Source organism: Lissotriton vulgaris, chromosome 10, assembly GCF_964263255.1.
Source record: "Lissotriton vulgaris chromosome 10, aLisVul1.2, whole genome shotgun sequence".
NCBI classification, from domain to species: Eukaryota; Metazoa; Chordata; class Amphibia; order Caudata; family Salamandridae; genus Lissotriton; species Lissotriton vulgaris.
The window spans coordinates 233887363-233902545 of record NC_141698.1 but is presented as its reverse complement, the minus strand read 5'-3'; the positions used below and the strand labels follow the sequence as shown (position 1 = coordinate 233902545).

At 43.9% G+C, this 15183-nt stretch overlaps 1 protein-coding gene across 2 annotated transcripts in view; it reads left to right on the top strand.

The window, feature by feature from the left end:
• GBX1 (gastrulation brain homeobox 1) overlaps positions 1-15183 on the top strand; it is a 177063-nt gene that overhangs the window by 110960 nt on the left and 50920 nt on the right. The window contains exon 4 of one of the 2 annotated variants that reach the window (XM_086942412.1): positions 6244-6254. The exons of the other annotated variant lie outside the window; for it this stretch is intronic. Within the exon in view, the coding sequence (XP_086798538.1) occupies positions 6244-6254 (11 nt within the window). The remainder of the gene's footprint in view (positions 1-6243; positions 6255-15183) is intronic. 2 annotated transcript variants of the gene reach the window in all.

Below are 15183 nucleotides of genomic sequence, written 5' to 3'. Positions count from 1 at the left end.
GATCAGGATACTACTAAGAAGGGATCTTTTCAACGTATGCGTAAGACGTGAGCTGCTATATTAGAATTCGCTCGCTTACATAACGTTAAAGATGTTTGGTGGAATTTATATCCTAGTATAGCAGGGTACACTTATTTCTCTCCTCCTCACAAATTGTGTTTACGTATCGATATGGCATGGGCTTCAGACAAAATTTTAGAATCTGGCATTATGGAGATTTGCCCAAGAGTAACATCAGATCACAATCCAATTCTTCTTCTGTTTAATATTACACTAAGGATACAGGAACCAAGATTTTTTTCATTTCCCAGATACTTATTAGTGGATTTAGTATTTATCTCTCAACTCAAGGAACATATCAAAGAATTTATTAAAATTAATACGAACTCTGCCGCACTTATACATGTATGGGATGCCTGTAAGGCCAGCATAAGGGGATTTGCTCAGCAGTTTATACTTAAACAGAATGCAGAACGAAAGAAAGAGATTAAGACTGCGACATCGAATATTATGACACTTGAAAAACACTTGGTGGAAACTCTTCGGCTTGGGGTACAAAGCTCACAAAACGTTGTCCAATTAGAAATTAAATTAGTGGCCCTCCGATCTGCCCTGAAAAATTCATTTAGAGAGAGAAGTAGTATTAAACTTCATAAACATAAACTATCACAATATGAAAGTGGAGACAAGGTAGCGAAAATCCTTGCATACAAAGTAGCAGACGACAGAGCCAGTACCTTAAATAAATCTATTAATGGACCCAATAATATTAAATATAGCCAACCGGCACAAATATTGGAGCAGTTCGTCATCTATTATAGTAAGTTGTACACTCCTGAAAACTGCCCCACTGCCCCACTGAGGGTAGTATACAATCGTACATCCGCAAGAATTCTGTAAATGATAGGTATTTAGAGAAAGAAAGTATTGAACGACTGGAGGAAAAGATTACATTTGCAGAGCTGAGACTTGCTATTACTTCTCTTCCCTCAGGTAATGCAGCAGGGGAGGATACGCTTCCTATAGAAGTGTATAAAATCTGCATAGACGAATTGCTGCCACTTCTCTGTTTGGTCATTAATCAGATTGGCGAAACAGGGAAGGCCCCTGATTCATGTAAGACCGCCAAGATTATGTTTTTCTTAAAAAAGAACAAACCAGCAACGGATTGCGGGTCTTACAGACCTATTTCGCTGATCAATGCGGACGCGAAGGCATATGCTAAACTTCTTGCCACGCGGCTTGCTCCACTCATGACAAAGTTAGTCAACTCTCAACAACATGGTTTTGTGCTGGGTAGGGACATTACAGCCCATGTAAATATGGCAATAACCGCATTTGATGTAGCAGCAACTAATCCCACCCCACTCGGAATGGTATTATTAGATGCTGAGAATGCTTTTGACCGAGTGGAGTGGGATTACCTATGGGCTGTAATGATTCAATATGGCTTTAAGTGTCAATATTGGAGGAGTGTTCAGGCTTTGTACAACCACCCCAACGCGAAAATAGGCTATGCTGGCATGATGTCTTCTAACTTTCCGATTTTAAGAGGGACACGTCAAGGGTGTCCTTTATCACCTTTATTGTTTGCTCTCTCTATGGAGCCATTTATATATGCTCTTCAGGCACAATCTAATATTATTCCTTTTCAATATGGTACAAATACTCTTAAAATGACAGCATACGCTGATGATTTAGCGGTGTACACAACAGATGTGGAAGAAGCCATAGCAGGGATTACTGAGGAAGCTAAAAACTTCGGAGCCATTTCTGGCTATAAACTAAACTTAAATGAAACTCAAGTTATAATGAACAATAAACCTCTAATCCCTGTTCATGGAATCTGTCAGACGGCCACTTATCTTGGTGTGAAAATCTCGTCTAAAATAGGGGATATAAATTCACTTAATTACGATGTTTTATTGAGTGGCAGTGCTCCTGAAAAAGTGGCAAAAGATCCCTCTTAACCTCTTAGGGCAGATTAACCTTAGATGAAGATCTTACCGAAATGTCTTTATCTTTTTAGGTCTATTCCCTTATGTGTTAATAAATCCCTTTTTTTAAAAACTTGATGGGATCCTTAGCAGTTTTATATGGGGATATAGAAAGGCCCGAAGATCGATTTCTATATTGAAGCTTCCACTTAATAAAGGGGGGCTTAACTTTCCAGACTTTAGAATATATTTTTTTGCTACCTTCTTGGGTTGCCTCCATAGCCTTTTTTGTAACCAATAATCAATTCTATTTTCATCAGTTTATGTTAGGTAGCGACGTGAATCAATTCCTGGCAAGAGTAAATGACCCAAATTATTTTAAAAGGGTTAAATTCAAGACGGCTAGGGACGCAATATGAATATGGAATTTAATTTTGACTATTTGCAGAACTTCCTTTTTTCTTTCTAAATTGCTATTGTGGGACAATCCGGGAATACCGGGAATTTTTAGTGATAAAATAGGTTGTGCATGGGCTAATTATGGAATAAACTCTTTAGGAGATTTGTATGGTACAGTGGGTATTTTAGACTTTGAGTCACTCAAGCTTCTTTATAAACTGCCAGAACGGATGTGGTTTAAATATATACAAATACAAGATTTTCTCATACGTAAAATGAATTTGAAAGAAGTATCCGATTCCGATATATGGACATGCTTATATTCTGAAAATAAGAAATTGTTAATTAGTGCAGGCTATAAGTGTCTCAGCCAATATAAAGTTGATGATTGTCCTAAATTGGCTTTGAAATGGACTACTATATAAGGCGTAAATGTAACTGCATACAACATTTCTTCTTTATTTTGTAATATTAACAAAGTGGTACAATCTTCTAGTTTGAGGCTCCAACTATACAAAACAGTATGTCTCCTATATTACACTCCACAAAGAATTTTTAAATGGTCCCAAAATAGCACAGCAAGTGATCGTACTAAGTGCCCTAAATGCAGTCTGGAGGCAGCAGATCTTGAACATATGCTTTATTCATGCCCATCATTAACTGAGTACTGGTCTGGAATTGAAAATATTTTAAATCAAAAACAAGTGATCTGTACTTCTCTATCAGCAGAGATGGTGCAATTGGGCATGCACTCATCTAACCTCTCACAAAGATCTGTTAATTATTTTAATATCTTGTGCGAGATTAGTGATAGCTAGAGCATGGATATCTTTAAAGCCACCACATTTAATGGAATGGTGGGCATTGGTCAACGAAATTCATACTATGGAATCTTCACTAGCCAAGATAAGAGGAATTAGATCAAGGAAAAAATTAGATGAAATTTGGGGTACCCTTTTTTGATATTAAACGTAGTTTTTGTCTTTTTTCTCTTATTGGCTATGGAATGTTTTCGGCCCAAGGATAATTATTGATTGGTACCATACGTTGCTATTTAGATTTATACTTTTTTTCTTTTTTTGTGTACTCTGATTCGATGTTTATCAATGTTTTAGTATTTCTGGTTTTTGATTTATGTTAAAAGGAGACTTAATGATGTGGGACTATTAATGTCTTGATACATTTCTTTTTTTGCTTTGTTTTTCTGTTTTGTATATGAGAGAAAAGAATCTCCTTGTGTTTTGTTTTGGCTTGTGTTGTCAATAAAAAATTGTGGGCTGTATTCTGTCATCACACAAATGACTGCTTAACCCCCTGCATTGTCTATGGAGCCAGGTCAGGATAGGGAGGATGTCTGTGCACTTCAAAGCCCTTTTTTGAAGTCTACTACACTTCAAAGACACCACTGGCAATAAGAACTGGACTTCTGACCCTACCAACTCCGCACACTTCTGGACCTGTGGATACTCCACCAGGCAGACAGACTGCTGTGCTGCTGAAGAACTGTCACACTGCTGGACTGCCCCAGTAGTACTGCTTTTCCGCTGTGCTGGCCTGCCTGCTTCCCTACCTGCCTGGGTGAGAAGGACTGGATCTACACCACTTCAACCCAGAGTGACTCCAAGGGCTTGTCTGCTTGCCAACTGTTCTGAAGTCTCAGGCACATCAAAGGCTTCAGCAACCCTGCAACAGCACCTGGACTCTGCCATCTGTGAGTCCTACCCTGCCAAGTGTTGCCAATATAAAAGGGTGTTTTCTGTGCTGCATCTTCAAAATCCATGCATCGCTGTCATTGCGCTAGTCGGGACAGATGCATCCCCTTTGGTGCAGAAACATCACCTGCTTCAAGGCCATCAAAGTGTCAGCTGAGTGGCTCGACAACGACGCATTGACTACATCTAGTGCTGTTTGATGACGACGCATCCGCAAGTGCGTGGCTCGATGAAGACACATTGCCTGCAAATCGTGAGGATCAGACGTGATGCATTGACGCCCTGCTCCTCGCATCTCGATGTCGACAAATCCCCCAACCAAGGTAGATTTTCAGCAGGACAAGGTTGGCCCCTGTATCTGACCTGTGCTCCTTCGTGGTCGACCTGAACCTTTGTATTTACCCCAGTCAAGTGCTACTAGATAGACCAGTTGGCGGTTTACGCTTTTCAGCACCAAATTTGCAGATATTATTTAAAAACTCATAACTTCAGTTATACGTATTGAATTTTTGTTCTGTTCAAGACAGTAAGCTCTATTTTTCTCTACAGATAAGGTAAATGATTGTGTGGTATTTCCACTGTTTTACTGTTTTTAAGTGTTGCACATATACTTTACTCATTGCCTCCTAAGTAAAGCCTGCCTGCCTTGTGCTAAGCTACCAATGGTTGAGCACAGGTTAATTTATGGTGTGTAACTGACTTACTCTGACAAGAATTGTGGTCCCTTCCTGGACAGGGGATATACCTCTGTCAACTAGAGACCCCATTTCTAACATTGGTGGCAGAGGTGGGCTAGGACTTGTGTTTGTGCAGTGCCTTACAGTAATTTAGTGTGCACTACCAATCCATACCTAAGACCAATTCCAGTCAATTCTTCCTAATTGGCATTTTGTTTTCTGTCTGTCCTCTCTGATTGGAATCTTTAATTTTTCTATTTCTCCACAAAGGGCATTTTTTGCTTTTTCCTAAAATCATGTCTCTGACTGGAGGTTCTACATCTGCACCTGCAAAAATTGTTTTTGAGCTGACCAAACTTGAGGGTTACACTGTGGCCTAGTTCAAGTATTTCTGCAAGGGGTTTGAGTTTTCTACTAAAGGCTTTACCTGGAAGGTGGAGCTTCAAAAGGCTCAGGATGTGGCCCCAGAGGAGGAGGATGAGTTACTGGATGATAAGAAGGAGTCTGGACCAGGATTCACTGGAGATTCTGAGATTGCCTGTGGGACAGGGGGCCAATATCATGCCAGGACCAGTGGTTCCTCCCAAGGCAGGAACCAGTGTATCGTCCAGGGGTGTGTCCCCAGAGGAGCTGGCGGTAGGAGAGAAAACTCAAGTCAGAGCTGGCAAAGTTAATATGGAAAGAGAGAAAGCTTGATAGAAAAGGAGCCATTTTTGATGGAGAAAGAGACTGCACATGGGGGCAGATCAAAGGAAGATGACCCATGAGCTAAGCCTCAGTCAGCTCGACATCATGGCCATGGAAGTGGAGTCTAGCAGTAACGGTGGCAGCGTACTGGCAGTGTACACTGGAGAAGGGAAAGTCTGCATCACAAAAGATTTGGTATTCAATTATGTGGTGGCGAGGATGTTGATAAGTGGTTCTCAGCCTATGAGGGGGCTCTAAGGGTACACAAGGTTCCTGCGGAATATTTGGGGGGTAGTTTGTGGAGATATATGCCCACAGTGTGCAGGGAAACACTCCTGACACTATAGGTGGAGGGCCATTCACACTACACTCCCATGAAGGCCACACTTATCAATATGTTTGGTTTAACCCCTAAGAGATACAGAGAGATAATCAGGAATAGTCACAAACCTCCCACACAAACCTGAGTGGATTTCCTTGATTCTTCCAGCACGGCTCAGAAGGACTGGGTGAGCAACAGTAAGGGAGATGATTTTGATGGGCTGTAAAACCTAATTATGAGAGAGCACATGCTTGACAATTGTTAACCAGAGCTGTGCCAGCAACTAGTGTACAGCAAGCTGGCGCACCCCAGGAAGCTTGCACAAGAAGCAGACTTCTGGATCAGCACCAGAGTATTCAAAAAGGCTTCTGGGGGGACTCCCAAAAGGGTGGTTGGGGTTCCAACCAGAAGAAAGAGGGGGCAGATAAAAAGAAGATGATTTTCAAGGCCCACAAAATAGTGTTCAAGAGAAGGAGGTCCCAATTTCAACCTGGACACTCGAAAAAGAGCTTCCCTGAAAGTGTCAGAACAAGCCCCTTAAGTGCTATGAGTGATAAGAGTATGGGCACTACAAGAGGGATCCCAAGTGTCCCAAGAGGACACAGCTTCCCAGTGGAGGTCAGACACCAGGGGTGGCAAGTGTAGTGCTTGGGAGGAGTTTGTCCCAGGTAGTGGGGGTTCTCAGTGAGGTTACCCTAATGTTGTGGGCTACATGGAGATGGTCACAAAATCCCAAATGTCATTTAATACTGCAAAGTATAGCCAATGGATTCCCATCAATGGGCTAAGTGGTAAGGCCCTGAGGAATACAAATGCCCGTATGACTATGATAGGGAGTCATCTGGTGTAAGCATGGGCGAATTTTGCGAATCTCGCGTTCGCGAATTTTGCGGATTTGCGAACTCGCAATCCGCAAAATCCGCGAATTCCCGCGAATTTGCGGATTTTTTTTTTTTTGTGTTCGCGCGTGTTTCTGCCAGTTCGCGAGGGTTTTTACAATTTCGCAATTTGCGAACTTACCTGTCGGGTCGCAAGTTTTGCGAACTTGTTGTTTCTACGTGTCCAGCCTGTTTGGGACACTCTTCTTCATCACTGCCACTCTCTGTCACCACTGCCACTCTCTGACTACTCATGCCACCCTCTGGCCCACCCATGCAACCCTCTGTTTCATCACCACACCCTCTGGTTGTCCAGTGTACATTATTTTCGGCAAAGCAAAGCACACCTTCCCTGCCTCAAGTGACCTGAATTAATTTGGGGCTGATTAATGTGTCACAGAATATATTTTTAGCTGGCACCTGCTTCCTTAGTGCTTCCTGATTAGTGATCTTTTGCACTTGCTAAGTGCTTTCATTGTTGCAAAATTAGTTACAACACCTGCCCTGCCCCAACTGACAATAATGAATTAGGGGCTGATTAATGGATTTTAACTTCCAGCCTGGCTCCTGCTTGTCTCCCTTAGCTGTAATTCAGGACCTTTGTGGCATATGTGTAACTATTCTGAGGTTCAGAGCAGGGTCACATAATAGTTGCAACTGGCAACTGAACTCTGGAGGGGCCCCTCAGGAAGCACTACAGGAAATGGCTACTAATGATGAGCCTGAACTTTTGAACCTGGTAAGTAGTTTCAGTTTTGCTAAGATCGTATTTCTGCAATTTAGCACTTACTCGCGGGGTGCGAAGTTGTACTGGCAAGCCGCGAACTCACGCGAACAGTGCGAGCAAGCCATAAAATCCGCTGCTCGCGGATTTGCGGATTTTGCGGGAGATTCGCGGATCTCGCGGATTGCGAATTTACCGAAAATCCGCAAAATCCGCGAGCGAAACGGATTTTCCGCCCATGCTTAATCTGGTGGCCCCAGAGCAGATTTTACCAAATGTATTCCACCAGGTTGTGGTAGTAGACAACCATGAGGGTCACTACCAAGTGGCCCTTGTTCCATTTGAGTGGGGGGATCTCATGACTTCTGAAGAAAGCTGTGAACCCTGCCATGCCTGTGGATTAATTACTGGGGAAAGACCTAGAGCACACTACCTGGAAGGAAATGGAGCTCAAGTCACATCTGAAAATGTTGGGGGTAATGGGTGGGTGTGTGCAACCACCAGGTCCACGGCTGACCGGGAAGGAGGTCAAGAAGGTCTGGAGCCTAGAAGAATGGCCAGACATCTGCCAAGAAAAGGAAAGGAAAGGGGAGTGGAAAACCAGGTTCTGAGTGTCTCGCAACTGAGGTAAATAGAGCGCCGGAGGAGGCCGCATCAGAGTCGAGGGCCTTCCTAATGGGTCTGGCTTACAAAACTTAACTGACAGGACAGCTGAGCCAGGACAATACCTTTGCCAGGCTTGTCCCCCACTTTTACTGGTTCCAGAATGAAGGTCCCCTCAGATGCCTACTGTAGAACCTGCCTGACCTGCCAGGCCAGTCGTAAGACAGCCCAGAAGCTTTATGCTTCCCTGTCTTTATGGCCATTGATCCCCAGACCACCTCTGGTGGCAGGTGTATCCTGGTTTTGGTAGATCATGCTAATAGGTACCTAAAGGCCATACCTCTGAGGTCTCCTACTGCACCTTTAGTGGCTAGGGCCCTGGTGGAGATTTTTACCCAGGTGGGTTTCCCAAAGAAGTGGTGTCGGACAGGGGCACGATCTTTATTTCTGTTTACATGTAATCAATGTATAGTGTGGAGTTACTTGTAAGTTCTCCACCCCCTATCATCCACAAACCAATGGGCTTGTTGAGAGATTCAACAAGACCCTGAAATGCATGATCAGGAACCTGCCTGAGGTGTAAGTGGGACTTATTTTGCCATGCCTACTCTTTGCTTGTAGAGAGTTAACACAGAAGGGGGTTGGGTTTAGCCCCTTTGAGCTTCTGTAAAGTCATCCTGTAAGGGGACCTCTCAGTCTGGTGAAGGAAGAGTGGGAGCAAGCTCTGAAGAAACCAGCCTAGAATGTAGTTAGCTACACAGTGGCCTTCAGAAGCCAGATGGCCAAGTTGTAGAAGCAAGCTTAAGACAACTTAGAGGCCAGCCTGGAAGTAATGACGCAGTGGTATGACCAAACCGCTGCCCCTGTGGAATTGAAAGCTGGACAAAAAGTGTAGGTAATGGAGCACGTGGAGCCTGAAGCCCTCCAAGACTACTGAACTGGGCCACACAACATCATTGAGAGGAAGGGGGAGGCCACCTGCTTGGTGGAGCTCAAGCCCCCAGACAACACTTAGGGCTCTCCAGCTCAACCTTCTCAAACCTACTTGGAGATGTCGGAGGTCACCATGATGTTGGTGACAGATGTAGGGGAGGAAGAAAAGAGTTAACCTCTCCTTGACCTCTTAGCATCCAATGAGAAGGATGGGTCAGTGGAAGGTGTAAACCTTTCCTCTACGCTGACATCTGAACAGCAGAGGGACTGCCGCCAGTTGCTCAGACAATTCTCCTCTCTGTTTTCCCTCACTCCTTGGGTTACACCCTTGTATAACCATGACATTAACACAGGATACAGCACCCCTGTCAGGAATAAAATCTATAGGCTGTCTGACAAAGTGAGGGTCAGCATTAAGTAAGGGATTTTCAAAATGCTGGAATTCTGGGTGATTGAACCTTCCTAGTAGCCCTGGTCCTGTCCTTTGATGCTGGTACCAAATGCTGGCCCAAAGGTTGTGTGTAGATTACAGGGGGCTCGACTCAGTCACCAAGACTGATGCTCAAAGCAATCCATGTGTATATGAGCTGATTGACAGATTAGGGGCTACTCAGTTCCAGAGTACTTTGACCTTACTTCAGGATACTGGCAGAATGCCCTAACCAAACGAGCTAAGTAGAGCACAGCCTTCTTCACTCCAGAGGTCCACTATCAATTATGCGTGATTCTCTTTAGAGTCAAGAACACACCTTCCACCTTCCAGAGGCTGATGAACCAGGTTTTGGCTGGTATGGAGGCCTTCGATGCTGCTTACTTGGATGACATAGCTGTCTTCAGTAGCAGCTGAAAGGACCATCTCTTTCACCCCCAGTAAGTGCTCCCGACCCTGCGTAAAGCAGACCTGACTATCAAGGCCCGTAAGTGCATTGGCTACCAGTGGAAGCGCGATTAAAATTCAAAACGCTCACAATAGCACACAGAGCTCTTTACGGCCTGGGCCCAAGCTACCTGCAGGAAAGATATGCTTTCTACATTCCTGGGAGACATCTTCGCTCTTCCAACCAACAGCTGATACAGACCCCCAGGTTTACTCGTCATCGGCTGGGGGGCAACTCTTTCTTACGCCGTGCTAGCTTGGCATGGAACAAGTTGCCCTTGTCACGACGGAATATTCAAGATCCGAGGATGTTCAAGAAGAAACTTAAAACGTTACTTTTCTAGTGCCTAGCCTTTAGCATTTTATCAGCCGTTTCCTTTCTGGACTTAAGCGCTGGGACACTCGTGAGTAGCTGAGCGCTATACAAATCCAAATAACATAACATAACATAACATAACATAACATAACATAACAGTTAGAGCAAGGGTCTTTGGTGTACTTGGGACACCTGGTGGGCATGGGTGAGGTACAGCCCCCCAGATCAAGATAGAAACCATCTTGACCTGAGCCCCCAAAGACTCAGAAAGAGGTAAGAGCATTCTTAGGCCTCATCAGATATTACAGGAGGTTTGTCAAAGCGTAAGTGACCATTGTTACCCTCTTGACTGACCTGACTTCAAAGAAGCAGCCCAGAAATGTGACTTGGACAGAGACATGCAAAAATACATTTGACTTCCTGAAGCAGACCATGCGCACAGCCCCTTTGCTCAAGGCCCCTAACTTTTCTAAATAATTCATAGTCCAAATTGATGCCTTAGAGCATGTCATAGGGGTAATACTGTCACAGCTTAATGAAGAGGGCCCGGACCAACTTGTAGCTTTCATTTCCAGGAGGTTACTACCCCAGAAACAGAGGTGGAGTGCTATTGAGTGGGAAGCCTTTACTGTGGTCTGGGCACTGAAGAATTTGAGACCATACCTGTTTGAGACTCACTTCCGGATTCAGACAGACCACAGGCTCCTTAGGTAGCTAATGCAAATGAGGGGTGAAAATCTAAAATTGTTGAAGTTGGCCATCTCCCAAGAGGGAATGGACTTTACGGTGGAACAGAGACCTGGGTCAGACCACATCAAAGCTGTTGGTCTCTTTAGGTTCTACCGCCTTAGTGATGAGATTTACCTACAGATTGGGTAGCTCTCCGCACGTTCAGCTGGGGGGACATGTATTTGACCTGTCAGTCATAGGGTGGTTTATCTACAGTTGCCATATTTCATTTACTTATAAGTCCCTAGTAAAGTGCGCTGTATGTGCTAAGGGCCTGTACATTAAATGCTACTAGAGGGCCTGCAGCACTGATTGAAAGTTGCAATTTTTCTGCCATTAAGCTGTGTGCCTGCTACCTATCTTCAATAGACGTCCCGGGTAGGCCTGGTGCATTCCCTCTATACAGCCGCACATTAAGGGAGCTTAGGTGTGACTGATGGGAAACAGCCTTCACAACAAGGATTTTACCACATTGTACCTTTACCACACATTTTTTACCATGCATGTTTTTAGATGCCATTACCAAGCACTTAACCCCTTTGCTGCTAGGCCTTCCCCCATGCTGTCTTTTTTTGTCTATTTGGGGTAGTTCGCGCTTAGGCCCCTGTAATCTTTTGTCCACATAAGGTATCTACGCCTATTTAGCATCCTTTTCTTCCAACATAATGGGGATTTTAAAGATACCCAGGGTTTGTTGATTCCCCTGGAGGGGACCCAGATATGAGCCAAAATACAGCTACATTTCATTTGGGGAGGGATGGGAAAAAAGTGCTGCAGAAGAAAGTGTTTGGTTTGTTCCCTGCAATTGGTATCAACAAAGGGTCTGTGGTGATGAAATCACCTTCTTCCCAGCTGTCAGGGACAAACAGACTTTTGTCAGAAAACCAAAATGTTTTACACAGTTTTTGGCATTTTACTGGGATATAGCCTGTTTTTGCTATTTTATGTGCTTCCAACCTCCTTCCAGTTAGTGGTAGAAATGGGTAGGAAAGCAATAATGAATCCTGGAAAGCTATACATTTGGGAAAAGTAGACACAGTTTTGAATTCAGCAAGGGGTCTTTAGAGTAGATCATTTGAGTTGTTTTTATTTTATAGAAATTAACAGTTGAAAATAAGAAAAATGGAAAATGAGTTTAAAAAAAACATAATTTATGCCAACGTTTTCACCTGTAACTTCTTCTAAGTATGACAGTTTTTTTAAAGCAATATATCGTTACATTTGCTAGACCCTACTGGTTGTGGTCATATATAGGACTTGTAGGTTCACCAAGAACCTGAGGAACCCAGAGCCAATAGCTGAGCTGCATCTTGCAATGGTTTTTCATTGCGTACCGGGTACGTTGCAAGTCATTTGGTAAAATATAAAGAGGGATAAATAGGTATCAAGGACATCTATGTACTTCTGAAATGGGAAAAAATATAGAGTTTAGAAGCAGTAGCTATTTGCACATATCCAAAATTGTGGGTACCCATACTACCTTGTGGATTATAGGACATTATCCAAAGTGACTTCTTTTTTACACATTGTCTTACATTTGGAAGGCAGAAATGCATAGAAAGTCAATAGGTAATAAGTCTCCCGATAAAAATTATACCTCACTTGTGTTGGTAGGCCTAGTGCCAGTGACAGGAACCGGCCCAAAATCCAAAATGGACACACCACATTTTTACAGCAAACACAGGCCCTATTTTTTCAAAGTGCCTAGCTGTGGAATTTGAACCCTAGCTCTGCCGGCACCTTGGGAAACCTAGCAAACTTATTCATTTTTTAAAACTAGACACCCAGGGGAATATAGGAGGGGGTGACTTGTGTGGCTCACACCAGGTTCTGGTACCCAAAACCGCGTGCAAACGTCAAACTTTGCAAAGAAAAAAAATCATTTTCCCATCATTTCTGCGATGGAAAGTTCTGGAATCTGCGTGAGTTCCCAAACTTCCCCCCACCCCACATTCTCCAAAGTCTTCCAATAAAAATGGCACCTCACTTGTGTGGGTGGGCCAAGTGCCCGTGGCAGAGAAGGGCCCAAAACATATTGTGGAGATATCAAAGTTACCTATCACAAAACGACCTGCTTTTGCAAAAGGGCACACCTGGGTTTTTGGCCCCACGTTTGGCAGACATCGAGGGAGACCTACCAAACCAAGATATCTTTGAAAACTAGACACCCTGGGAGCCCAGGGTGTCTGAATCCTAACTGTATATATATATATATATATATATATATATATATGTCAATCACCAAACGCCCAAGCATATCTGGAGGCACGCAGCTACTGTTGTAAACCAACGGTTTATTTAAATCATAGCAGCCAGCATACACAGTCCGGTATTCACAGTCTTTTCGCCGACTCATTTTGAGGATTTCACCTCTTCTTCCTGGGCGACTGTATCAAAGTCCTTTGGAAAGGACCAGCATGCTTTTATTTATTAACTCCACCCATAGTGGGTTTTGCATCGTGCACAGGGGCATGCTGGAACGAGTAGTTCATCCCCTCAGTGGGGTTCCAATGTCTTCTTTGGCAGCAATTAAGATATCCTTAGTAGGGTTCCGGAGAGGATGCTGGTTTATTGTATGCCACGACGGTAGCGCCGCATTGGTGAGGAATCGTTCCCACCGCGGCTTCTCCAATTTTGTAAGACGGTGCACTGTAGCGTGGCAGGGCTGACGCGTTACAGATCAATCACCAAACGCCCAAGCATATCTGGAGGCACGCAGCTACTGTTGTAAACCAACGGTTTATTTAAGTCATAGCAGACAGCATACACAGTCCGGTATTCACAGTCTTTTCGCGGAGGCGTTTCGAGGATTTCACCTCTTCTTCCTAGGCGACTGTATCAAAGTCCTTTGGAAAGGACCAGCATGCTTTTATTTATTAACCCCGCCCATAGTGGGTTTTGCATTGTGCACAGGGGCATGCTGGAACGAGTAGTTCATCCCCTCAGTGGGATCCTTAGTAGGGTTCCGGTGTTTTTTGGAAAGAGATAGGAACACCCTGTAAGTACAGCAGAAGTATCGCGTGTACTATAAGTATACTCACCAGGAAGGGAGGCAGGTGATGTTCAGGACATTCTATTTATTAGATATAGAGCAGTTTTTTTTGTGATACACAACCTTGTTCATGCCAAAGTTGGGAGGTACCATGGGTACCCCCCAAGTGCTGCCCCCCCAACCCCCCTCCTCCCTGGGGGTCCGCAACGGGCCCCTAAAGAAAACTCTGCATGCCTTTCCATGGCGGAGTCTCCGCCATGGAAAGGCAATTCACTGCTATCCTCCTAATATGGATGGCAGTGCCTGCAAGGTACCACCACCATATTGCTGGCCTTTTCCGCCCAGTAGGCAATCGGGCGGATTGCCTACTGGCGGAAAAGCGGCAAATGGTCTTTCCGTACGCAGCAGTACCCCCCGCCACAAAAGGCCATCCGGCAGGGTGATTTGGCAGGCAGATCGCCATCCTAATAGACCCCATAATGTTTACTTTATTATAATTTGAGAGTGTGTATACATATATACGTATTCATGTGATTTATAATATGCTATCAAATTTAATGAAGGTAGAACCAAATTCATAGACTAATTTTTGCATTATACATCACTCATCACAGTGATTTTCCAATTAATAATAAAAGTGGATTCAAGCCTGAAATAGACATATGAACAATAGTTACTTACCTGTAATCTGTGGTTCTCCAATATTGGTGTCTTTCAAAGATTCACATGCCTGAATCCTTCCCCGTCGTCGGAGTGGGAGTCCCACGGTACATAAAAAAAGCAATAATATGCACATAATAACCAAAAACCTTGGTAATAACCAACCAGGAAGTAAAGTAGCCCTAGGCTACAAGAGTAAAAACTTCCACACTCATGACTATCATAGTCATTTTGTATAGTACAAACTGCAGCCAATCAGGCGACATCACCCACCAGAATGTTCTCCCCAGAGGCTCAGGCTCTCAGATTTTCTCTCACAGGAGTGAAGCCAACCTCATAGCCTAAGGAGCCCCTGAAGGGAGGTGGGTGGGTGCATGTGAATCTATGAAAGACACCAATACTAGAGAACCACAGATTACAGGTAAGTAACTATTGTTCTTCTCCAGTATTGGGGTGTCTTTCATAGACTCACATGCCTGAATCAGAGTAGATAGCAGTACAAACCATAATGCTCGTTAGACGCTTTTTGTATCACAGTATATATGTAAACATGCATCTCAATGCAGCATGAGCAGAATCCAAACGTATAAAAATACAATAGTGCTTACAAATGCATACTTGGCAAAAGAGAATACCATGTAAGAATAAGTGTCTAAAAAGAGCATAGTGGAGAGGAAGAACAGAGGCTCACCTTATTTGAAAAGATTGCGGAGAACTGCTCGTCCCACTGACGTATC